The 11,468-nt window shown below is 43.7% G+C and overlaps 1 protein-coding gene across 1 annotated transcript in view; it reads right to left on the bottom strand.

The window, feature by feature from the left end:
• kif28 (kinesin family member 28) overlaps positions 1-10,919 on the bottom strand; it is a 12,218-nt gene extending 1,299 nt beyond the window's left edge. Inside the window, exons 1-21 of the mRNA XM_037697515.1 lie at positions 10,845-10,919; positions 8,973-9,164; positions 8,765-8,815; positions 8,502-8,654; positions 8,374-8,409; positions 8,112-8,231; positions 6,224-6,331; positions 3,120-3,274; positions 2,942-3,053; positions 2,785-2,852; positions 2,554-2,696; positions 2,352-2,473; positions 2,179-2,269; positions 1,569-1,629; positions 1,267-1,390; positions 1,039-1,174; positions 852-970; positions 644-751; positions 477-569; positions 190-315; positions 1-110 (exon numbers count right to left, since the gene is read on the bottom strand). The exon at positions 1-110 is cut by the window's left edge and continues 197 nt beyond it. Coding sequence (XP_037553443.1) covers positions 1-110; positions 190-315; positions 477-569; positions 644-751; positions 852-970; positions 1,039-1,174; positions 1,267-1,390; positions 1,569-1,629; positions 2,179-2,269; positions 2,352-2,473; positions 2,554-2,696; positions 2,785-2,852; positions 2,942-3,053; positions 3,120-3,274; positions 6,224-6,331; positions 8,112-8,231; positions 8,374-8,409; positions 8,502-8,654; positions 8,765-8,815; positions 8,973-9,164; positions 10,845-10,919 — 2,303 coding nt within the window. The remainder of the gene's footprint in view (positions 111-189; positions 316-476; positions 570-643; positions 752-851; positions 971-1,038; positions 1,175-1,266; positions 1,391-1,568; positions 1,630-2,178; positions 2,270-2,351; positions 2,474-2,553; positions 2,697-2,784; positions 2,853-2,941; positions 3,054-3,119; positions 3,275-6,223; positions 6,332-8,111; positions 8,232-8,373; positions 8,410-8,501; positions 8,655-8,764; positions 8,816-8,972; positions 9,165-10,844) is intronic.
• Positions 10,920-11,468: the final 549 nt, after the last annotated feature.

The raw sequence follows: 11,468 nt of genomic DNA, 5'->3' as shown, positions 1-11,468 counted from the left end.
GTGTGTGTGTGTGTGGGCGTGCGTGCGTGTGTGTCATACAGTCCAGTAGAAGTACAGGGGACCAGCTGAGCTTGCAGAATGGCCTCTTCCATGCCCTCTGACCCCAACACCTGCAGTTGATCAGTCACTACATGAAGCGGTCATGTGACAGAATTGATGGATGTGTTAGCAGGAAGTAGGTCTGAGTACCTCTAGCTGCTCCTCCAGTGGGATACGGAAGGCTAAAGACTGCAGCCAGAGGTGAGCCATACCCAGGAGCAGAGGCTCAACTGGATCCCAGAATGGGTCTTTTTCTCTGGGTAACACAACTGCTCTCTGACAGGAGGAAGCAGAGACTTCAGGCCACACACTCTGACATGCTCTAACCTTTAAACTCTTGTTTAACATTCAAAATGTTCATTATTAAGCATCATAATGTCTGTGCAAAACAAAACCAGAAACCAAAGCTTGTTTGTTTGTTCTCTCCACACACATACACTGTCCTCGCTCTGCTCAGCCTGGAACTGCTGGTAGACCTCTTCCATTAGGAACTTGCGGTTAACAAACTTGGCTTTGGACCAGATCCAAACCTGAAGAGTGAGAGGAGGAACTCAGATTTTCAGGCCTCATAACGATACAGAGAACAAACTAAAACGACACCAGCCTGTTTGCTTCCTCCTGAGGTGACTCGGACTACAATGTCTTTTTGCAGATCATGACCTCTGGAGTCTGTCAGCGCCAGATTCTTGATTTCCAACTTGAACTCCACTCCCTGAAAACTCAGACAATAACCTCAGTCTCATGAAACACATGAATATATATAAATATAGTATATTCTGTTGCTTCATTGATCAATGTGACCTGTGAATGACCTTATTGAGTTCCTGGCTCATCTGGTTGGCCTCGGCCACCATGGGCATCAGTTTGATGTAGTCGTAGAAGACGGCCAGCAAACTGGGGTCAGTCTGACTCGATCCAGCACAGGACTCACCTAAACACAGACAGATGAGTACCTAGCAGGTTTCGCTCCACAAATCAACTTCCTGCTCTTTCACTCACCCAGGTGGATGCCCTCAGCAGCTGCCAGTTCGGACTGGAAGTAGTCGTAGTCGTAGCGGCTCCAGTCATCTGCGCCCCTTTCAGATGGATAACCAATGAACAGGTAGGTAGAGTTGGAACCAAGAATGAGACGATCCTAAAAGATTACAAAAAAATAAAATCTTTGTTGTTAGTCACTTTGCTTTAGATAACAGTCATATTATCTAACTGGACTGTGCAAAGACCCACCAGGTGCTGCAGTTCAGTTGTTTGATACACAGCATTCCCATTGACAATAACCTTTGACCCCAACAAAGGCATCAGCGTCACACTCCGCTTTTCATTCTTGAACACAGCATGATGCTCCTGGATCCTGACTCAGACACAAGAATGTATTCGTAAAGAGAAACTGATTTTGTCGGCTGTTTACCCTGCAGATTTAAAACCCATGTTATTAATTAGTTCTCACACAATCGTTCATAAATTGTGTCCAGTGTTTCTAATGTAGCACTTGAGTTTCTTTGGTTTGTTGTAACTAAAAGTAAACTCACCCTAAACCCTTGATGGAAATGGATCTTTGTGAGGAGTCACAGAGGCCGATGTTCCACTCACCTGGAAAACAGAGTCCAACGAAGACATTTTCATGGTTGTGAAACGCAAAATGTTTGATTTTAAACTGATCTCCGATTCATTCTCTACTTTGAACGTCTTCTGTTGGATAATTATGCTATCATAACTCTTCAATCAAATAGCCACAAAAAGGACAACAAGAAGATATTTTCAACCCAGGTTTAATGTCCTTGCAAGGGGAGCAGCAATTGAAAACAGGGTTACAAGATGTTACACGACACCCTGCTCACAAGGTCTGCCCATGGACAACATAAAGTAGCATCAACTTATAAGCTTATCAGAAAAGGCACAGTCAAAACAACTCTGCTTTCCAGCTTAGGGGCCTTGAAGTTTATCCGGTGTGCATGCTCCGGTCTCCTGCATGCTCCGCTTTGTTCAGACAAAACAACTACCTCACACGGTTCTATATAAAAACATTAGTAAGTGAAAAACATCCATGACCTTTACATACCCCATCATCTTCCTCTGAAAAATAAAATAAAACGGACTAAACCTTGAGTCAGTCGTGCATCTCAGTAGAGACAGACTCACCCTCCTGGATGAAAAGCTTTACCACCCCTGACAGCTGAGCATCCTCGTTGATGTTTAAGATGTAGGGATGCATCTGCATCATCCTCCTCTCCTGACAGTACAGTGGAGATAACAATAAATTCAGCAACAGACAGGAAAGACAGATCTAAGTGTGTGCCAAAGTGTATGTGTACCTGTGTGATGTTGGCATACTGCTGCTCCCAGTCCTTCAGCGCCTCCTGCAGATGTTGCTCCCACAGAGTCTGAATGGCTCTGATCTGTAGCTCGTTGTGGGTCAGCAGCTGACGGAGCTCCTCTGGAAACAGACAGAAGTTAGAACCTCTCTGGCTCTTCCAAGCTGATCCCTGCTCCGCTGAGTAAAACCATGATCCTCACTGGTCTCATCGCTGGCTCTGCGACCTTCCTGACCCATCCGGCTCAGTCGCTGCAGCAGTCTGGCGTTCTCAGCCTTCAGCTCTTTAACGAGACGCTCAGTGGGGCTTTCATTCACCACCGCTCGGTTCTGGATACGCTTTGCCCTGAAGAGAGGAAGCCAGAAGGATAAACTGTGGGTGCATGTAGCAAAAACAGAAACCAGGACGCAGGAAAACACCGTACGAGACTCACCTCTCAGCGTAGCGCAGGGTGGAGAGAGACTCTTCATAGCAGATATCTGCTGGACTCAAGGTGGCAATCTTTAAAAAAAAGAAATTATAAAAGATGTAATAATTTATTTTGCCAGCCCAGCTCTGCAAATAACTGGTACTGGATTCCATATATTTACCATAACAGTGCGACTGTTTCCTCCCAGAGCAGACTGGAGCAGCTTGGTGAGAATCGAGTCTCTGTAGGGGATGTGAACAACTTTTTTCCCCATGGTCACATCAGCCAGAGCGCTAGAGGAGAGAGAACACAATGAAAGAAAAACTATGAACCATACTAAAGAGAAGCAGCAGGCCCACCTGATGACATTGCCCAGAGTGGTGAGGCTCAGGTTGATGGCTGTTCCCTCTTTGAGTCTGTCGGCTTCAGAGCCTGATGACCTCTGACGTTCACTGCCTGCCAAGTCCACCAGGTTGATGTTGGACTGCTTGGTGATGCTCTCTTTGGAAAAGATCTGATGGAGGTTTCAGGTAATTTGGTAACATTTTCCTTACTACAGACACTAATGAATATGCAGAAATAAATAAATAGTTGAGTGTACTAGAGCAGTGGTTCTCAAACTGGGGTCCCCAGATCCCCGGTGGTCCGCGAGCCAGTGCTTTGGGGTCCGCAACTTTTTATTTTATTTTATTTTTACGAGCACTTTGAGGTTTAGCAACCAATAAACCAAAATGCAGGAAATCACATCTACTTTACTCAAAAATTTCTGGGGGAGGAACCCCACCCCTGCACAACCCCGCATGCTATTTGAGTTGCAGCATCGATCAGTTTACAAATTAAGCCCTGTTACTTGGTATGACTACTGCGGTTATGATTCTGTTCAGTTTTATGTAAAGAGTTCTATTTCATCCCTCCTGACCGCCAGAGGGCGGTGCTGAAAGCACTGAATGTTCCCGTCGCGCATGCGCTGTTCGAGTAATAATACCAACGGAGTCACAGGTGTGACACGGATGACCAATCAGAGGCTATATAGCCTGGCATCATCCGCGGCTCTGTTCCTTTTTTCTTCTCACGCGTAGTTCAATCCAGGGCTTCAGCCCTTGGACCTTTTCACCGTCGTCGGAGGCCCGACTGCCCGTTGGCCCGACTGCCCATTGGCCCGAGCAGCGTGTTCGCCCTCCTAGGGGCCGCGACGGTTTAGCCTTTGTTCAAGGTATTTCTGCTGTTCGTTGGGGACTACAGCGGCTTCGCCCCTCTCCCAACTTACAGCGTCTGACTACTGTGTGCGTGTGATTCAACACTGGTGAGTAGTCTTTAACTTCTATTTTGCCTTGGTTAGCGGCACCGTCCACTCTGTTGGAGGTTTCCAACCGCGAGATCGGTTTGGATTATGCTCCAAAGTTAATTACGTAGCCAGCTGTGTTCTGGTCTTGTTTTCTAATTTGTAAAGGCGAGCGTTCGCGCACCATTTATCAATCATGTTTCACCAACCTCATAAACAGTTGGACTGAGCTAGCAGTGCTAGCCTGTCTGAGTTTTGGCTTTGTTTTGTATTGGTGAAGGCTAGCATTCGTTGCGCACCCTCTCCCATTCATTTTCACCAACCTTATAAACTGCTGGACCGAGCTAGTGGTACTAGCCTCCCTACGTTCTGGCCTTGTTTTCTACTGGTGAAGGCTAGCGTTTGCACACCCTCTCCCAATTATTTTTACCAACCTCATGAACAGTTGGACTAAGCTAGAGATGCTGGCCTTTCTGAGTTCTGGCCTTATTTTAATTGGTGAAGGCAAGCATTTGAGCCCCCTCTCCCAATCATTTTCACCAACCTTGTAAACATTTGGGCTGAGCTAGCAGTGCTAGCCTCTTTGAGTTCTGGCCTTGCTTTTTTTATTGGTGAAGGCTAGCATTCGTGCACCCTCTCCCAATCATTTTCATCAACCTCCTATACGGTTGGACCAAGCTAGTGGTTCCAGCCTCCCTAAGTTCTGGCCTGGTTCTTATTGGTGAAGGCAAGCGTTCGTGCCCCCTCTCCCAATCACTTGCACCAACCTGATAAGCGGTTGGACTGGACTAGCGGTGCTAGCCTCTCTGATTTCTGGCCTTGTTTGAATTGGTGAAGGTAAGTGTTCACACCCCCGCTCTCATTTGTCCTCTTTTACCAGCTGAGCTAGTGGTGCTAGCCTCTCTGAGTTCTGGCCTTGTTTTAATTGGTGACGGCAAGCGTGCGTGCCCCCTCTCCCAATTTTTGGCCTATCCTTTCATCCTTGTTTTTGTCCTGTATCTTGGACAAAGTTGGCAGTGCCAGCCCCTTTGCAGAGTTGCAGTTTTTTTATTTGAACTACAGCGTCATGTCTCATGCTGTGAGCCTGGCTCGGCTGTTCCAGGTTTCACCCCAAGCTCTGCAGTGACCTCCGGCCTTCTGGGCAGGAGGCTCCACCTAGGTGCCCAAAGCGCTGGACTGAAGATGCAGTCTTTGTGGCCCCTCCTAGTAGAGGCGAGCCAACTCTGATTATGGTCTCTCCATGAGGGTGGAGCAGCTGTCCGCAGAATTGGCGGAGATGAAGTACCTTTTTCAGGCATGCCAACTGGGACCAGTGAGCCAGTGGCAGCGACTGGACTCTCCTCCCCATCCATGCCCGAGTTGGCTGGAACATTCAGTGCTTTCAGCACCGCCCTCTGGCGGTCATCCAGGATTCATAGAACCGTAGTTACATACTTAACTTTCGTTTTCTGTGATAATTTCAAGAAGTGGCAATACATTTATTATGTTCATAATGTGAATATATAGGTAAAGTTTTAAAGTGGTTTTTGATACTGTTGATTTGCTCAAAACATAATTTTTGGAAATTGAAATAAACATTTTGCTAATTAAGTGTCTTGACTGAAAAATACCCCATCTTTAAAAGTATAAAAATTGTATTAACGCTATTAAAGAACAGTCAAGTATTTATGTTACACAAATATTTCCACTGCATTAAAGACACAAATTGAAGAAAATTATTTAATAAACATGAGGGTTATGAGGGGGTCCCTGAGCCAAAAAAAGTTTGATAACCCATGTTTTAGAGGACTTGGCTCGAGAGAATAGAAATTTATTAGGCAAGATTTCCAAACCTGCAAACAAATGTAGTTTTGTGACAAAAATGTACACAATTCTCAACACAAAGACCATAAAAACTCAAAGATGAAGATCAGGAGCAGAATGAACTGTATAAACAGAGGACAGATTATCAGATATGACAATCAAAAACAGGAACCAAACTTTCCCTTAAAACCACAAAAACTAAATATCAAGTCGAGGCCTGAACACAAAACAGACCTTGACAAAATAACTCAAATACATGAGGAACTCTAAAAAGGAAACAAATTATTTTAGTCCGATGTTTTACAGGATCAGCTGACTGACTTATTGACATTCAAAAGATTCAACTTCAGCTCTAACATGTGTGTTAATAATGTGTACCTGTTTGAGCTGCAGGATTATGAGCATGTGTGATCGGCTGCTGTTGGCGTTCACGTGAGTAGCAGCTGTGCTTCTAGTCCTGGTTCCTTGATCCATCAGCTGCTCCACCTACACAAACATTTACATCCTCTTTACCTCACCAATATATGATCATTTCCATTAAAACAAATGCATTAATCTTTAGTGCTATGGTTAAGTTAAGATAAAATAAGATAGAACTTTACTGATCCTGCAGGAAATTGTTGTGCCAGAGCTCATTTGGGCTTTAGTTTTGGTCATTGTTCCAATGAGAATCTTCCAATTCAATTCAGTTTCAATTCAGTTTATTTATATAGAGGCAAGTCACAACAGATGTCATCTCAGGGCACTGAACAAAAATATTAATTATAAAAATAATAATTTAACATTATTTATCTGAGGAGCAGACTGCTTTGAGTTTAACTCCATCACAGAACTCTTCATCTTGAGCAAGCATCAAGGTGACAGTGGAAAGGAAAAACTCCGTCATGAGGAAGAAACCTTTAGCAGAACCAGGCTCAGGACAAGCGGCCATCTGCTTCGACCAGCTGGGTTTGGTAGGAACAGATACACAATGGCAGTCACATGTTATCCTGGATTATTGAGCATGGACTTTGTTGTTAGTCACATGTTAAGATAAAAATTGTATCAAATGAAAACTATTCAATTTTAACAAATCATTTAAGGAAATGAGGTCAATTTGTCCTCCAGTAGTCTAAGTTTAAGACAGCATGACAAGCTGACTCTGATGAAAGGATTTATCAAAAAGGAAAGTCTTAAGCCCAGTCTTAAAACTGGACAATGTGTCAGCCTCACAGACAGAAACTGGAAGTTGGTTCCACAAGAGCGGAGCCTGATAACTGAAAGATCTTTTCCCATTCTGCTTTTGAAAACTCTAGGGATCACAAGATAACCAGAGCGAAGTGCTCTGTTAAGAAAATATGGAACAACAAGATCTTGAATACAGGTCCTTCTAAAAAAATTAGCATATTTTGATAAAGGTAATTATTTTCCATAATGTAATGATAAAAATGAAACTTTCATATATTTCAGATTCATTGCACACCAATTGAAATATTTCAGGTCTTTTATTGTTTTAATACTGATGATTATGGCATACAGCTCATGAAAACCCAAAATGCCTCTCCCAAAAAATTAGCATATTTCATCCCACCAATGAAAGACAAGTGTTTTTAATACAAAAAACACCATCCTTCAAATAATCATGTTCAGTTATGCACTCAATACTTGGTCGGGAATCCTTTTGCATGAATGACTGCTTCAATGCGGCGTGGCATGGAGGCAATCAGCCTGTGGCACTGCTGAGGTGTTATGGAGTCCCAGGATGCTTCGATAGCAGCCTTAAGCTCATCCAGAGTGTTGGATCTTGCGTCTCTCAACTTTCTCTTCACAATATCCCACAGGTTCTCTATGGGGTTAAGGTCAGGAGAGTTGGCAGGCCAATTGAGCACAGTAATACCATGGTCAGTAAACCATTTACCAGTGGTTTTGGCACTGTGAGCAGGTGCCAGGTCGTGCTGAAAAATGAAATCTTCATCTCCATAAAGCTTTTCAGCAGATGGAAGCATGAAGTGCTCCAAAATCTCCTGATAGCTAGCTGCATTGACCCTGCCCTTTACTCTGTGTACTAAGCCCCCTACTTTTCACCCTTTACACCAGTACTCATTTCATCAAATATGATTGCGTTACTGATGACACCACCAGAGTTGGGCTCATGTCTGAGCGGGGACATAGTCAAGGATAAGGTGGAGCAGTTCTCTTTTGAGGTACATTTTGTAATTTAAAAAATTAAATAAAAATCTCATTCATCAATAATATTTAACTTTACATTATTTCAATTTAACGGCACCTGTGGTGCACTCTCACAGGGGATTGTACGAAGACCCTCCACATAGAAGCCTCTTTGCTGCTCCTCTCTGACTCTGAGTCCACCTGGAGTGCGAGACCCCCGAAACAGCAGGTCAACAACCTGGACAAGGAGCAGACGAAAAAGAAAACACAGTTCTACATGTAGTAAAATAATCAGAAATTTACTTAATTTTCTGAATATGCTGAATAACAACAAAACAACAACAAAAAAGGCTGCAAGATTTACATGAAGCGTTTGTTACCTGTTCGTTGTAGATTTCCAACATACTGAAAAAGACCTGTGGATGTATCAAGAATGTATTTTAAAAGCTTATCCTCAGTGTAATACCTATGAAAATAAGAGTGCAGTTATGTCCCCTTACTGTTTTACCTGACACTGCCTGTTTTCTTGGTTTTCTCTGATTGTCTGAAACAGTCGCTCACAGAGTTTAGGAACCAGGCCTTTGTTCGGCCCGTAGCCCATCATGGAGTAACTCTTCCCTGAGCCAGTCTGTCCGTAAGCCAACAGTGTAGCGTTGTAACCCTGCACATGTCATTTCAGGCCCTTCATCATTCAGTCGGTTTGGATATGGTGACATATTGTGATTTAGACTTTAAAAATAAATAAATAAATAAAGTCACACTGGTTCCAACCTGCAGTGCATTCTCCAGTATTCCTTCTCCCAGGTCCTGGAACACACTGTTCTGAAGAGGAAATCATATCTTGTTACATTTAGATACAAACTTACACACCTTGATTCATGTTTTATTAATGTGCAAACCATTATATCTTTATACATCTTTAACACTATGAAGTATATTTTACAGTGTTAATGTTTAAAAAAGTTGTCTTTGAGCTGACCTGGTCAGCGTATCTTCCCCCCGGCTCTTCAGGGACGTAGAGACCCTTGTGGTCTCTTGTGAAGCCGCTGTGGGACCAATAAGCATAATCGAAACAGAACGCACGTCGGTTCTGGGACTCACGTGGGTCCTGGATGCTGATGGAGGTGGACACCACGGAGATGATGCAACTGCTGCCTGCGTCATGCTCTATCTGACAGGAAGAATCAATGAAATAAACAAACGAGAGCAAGAAAACAGACCGTTGCAGGATTTGAGTTTTCATATTTGCTTCTTTATTTATTTTCTCAAAGAAAACTACAAGGATTGGACTGAAAGTCCATCCATCCATCCATCCATCCATCCATCCATCATCTTCTGCTTGTTACGAAGTCGGGTCTCAGGGCAGCAGCTTGAACAGGGAGGCCCAGACATCTCTTTCCACAGCCACCTCTTCCAGCTCATATGGGAGGATTCCAAGGTGTTCCCAATCCCAGGACACATGTCCTGGGTCTTCCCCCGGGGTCTCCTCTCAGTCGGACATGCCCAAAGCACCTCCCTAGGGAGGCGCCCAGTGAGCATCCTTACCAGATGCCTGAACACCTCAACTGGCTCCTCTCGATGTGGAGGAGCAGCGCTTCTACTCAGAGTCTCTCCTGGATAACTGAACTTCTCACCCGATCTCTACGGGAGTGTCCAGCTACTCTGCAGAGGAAACTCATTTCATCTGCCTGTATCCACAATCTCATACTTTTGGTCACTACCCAGACCTCGTGTCAGGTGGGTAGGAATGTAGACTGACTGGTAAACAGAGAGCTTTACAGCTCAGCGCTCTCTTCACCACAACGGACCGGTACGGTCTGCAATATTGCAGGCACCAACCCGTCTGTCAATCTCACGCTCCATTCTTCCATTCTTTTCTCACTTGTGAACAAAACCCCAAGATACTTGAACTCCTCCACTCAAGGCAGAACCTCACCTCGACCTGAAGAGAGCAATCCACCCTTTTCCAGTTAAGGATCGTGGCCCTAAGCAAACAGTAGCGTTGTAACCCTGCATGTCATTTCAGGACCAAAAAGCTGGAAAAAGTTCTGTTTTTAGTGGGATAAGAACTTCATAGGTAAACTGAAGAACAACCATCTGCCCCATAAGAGTTTAGCTATTTAATGGCACTCTGAAAGTGAAAACATAATTTTTAAATTTGAAAAATCTTCAGGACATTTTGGGTCATCACATCAAAAATTTTCCTTTTTTATAAGTGAACACGTAGATTTTTTCAGCTGCCTGGGAGAAATAGAACAGATGAGGTCTCTTGTCTGGAACTAGGCCTTTATCTCCCGCTGCTAGTGTGTGTGTTCATTTGTCTGTTAGCAAAACATCTCATGAACTAGAGGACCTATTAAAACTCTGAAAGCTGTTATAACCAATACTTTCTGAGTCAACCTGAGATAACCACAGCTACGCAAACACAAAAACGACATCAACCGAGTAGATTTCACACAGAGGCAAATTCTGGTGTGGAGGTAGCTGATCATCCCTAACTCATACTCTGAGGGCTAATTGCACAAGATCTTAGAAACTTTGGCATGTAAGGCAGCAGAAGGTGTGCTGGGAAAATCAAACGTAAAATAAAAAGAAATAAAATGCCGTTTGACTCGTACTTTTACCTTCTGTGTTGTTTTGCTTCTTCATCTGCTCCTCCTCACACCTGGACCTGATCGTCACACCTGCTCTGCATCATCTAATCCTGTACATTCTGTGTTTTTAGCTCAGATTCAGAACAGTTTTAATGCTGCACAAGTCCCATCTACATCTTAAGACTCCTGACTTCGTTTAATTTTAGAACTGGAACCATCGTTTCACTAAAAACTAGGAGAAACATCAGCTCACTGACCTTGTTGAACGGTCGCACTCTGACCGCCACTTTGACACAGTCTTTGTTGTGGACCTCAGAGGCTTTAGCCTTCATGGTTGCAGCTGGCAGGTACCAGGACATGAGTCAGACTGATGGGATCAGCTCCATCTCACAGACCACCACCGTGCTGGGGGGGTCAGGTTACACAGAAACATGGACACAGGTGTGCACACCTACCTGGAAATGAGTTTAATCCTAATTTTCAATTGAAAAGTTGCTGTGCAGATATCCTCTGTCTAAAGTGCTGAAGACTCGAGTATAAATTTAGTTCAAAATTGATAATAAAAGTGAATTATCAGCATTTAAAGTCAGTTTACTTGTTCGTTTTTCCTTCTTTGTTGGAGGAAAGGAGAGCAGATGAGGCAGGTTTCACTTTCACCTCATCGAGATCTATAAATTATAAAAGAGACACAGAACTCCAGCAGTGACACTACACATGTTTGCAGAGTGGCTTTTTCTGAAATCAAACTTCAAACGTTTCAGGCTGGAAGACCCTAAAATATTCACAGGGCTATTATTTCCACATACAACACACTCGGAAGTGAGACACACTCAAAGGCAAGAAGCAGAGGTTTAAAAGGTTTGTCATATTTATCAAAGAGC

The sequence above is a fragment of the Nematolebias whitei genome, chromosome 2 (assembly GCF_014905685.2).
Source record: "Nematolebias whitei isolate Nwh7 chromosome 2, NemWhi1, whole genome shotgun sequence".
In the NCBI taxonomy this organism is placed as follows: domain Eukaryota; kingdom Metazoa; phylum Chordata; class Actinopteri; order Cyprinodontiformes; family Rivulidae; genus Nematolebias; species Nematolebias whitei.
Note: the sequence above shows the minus strand (reverse complement) of the source record. Positions and strands in the feature narration are given on the sequence as shown.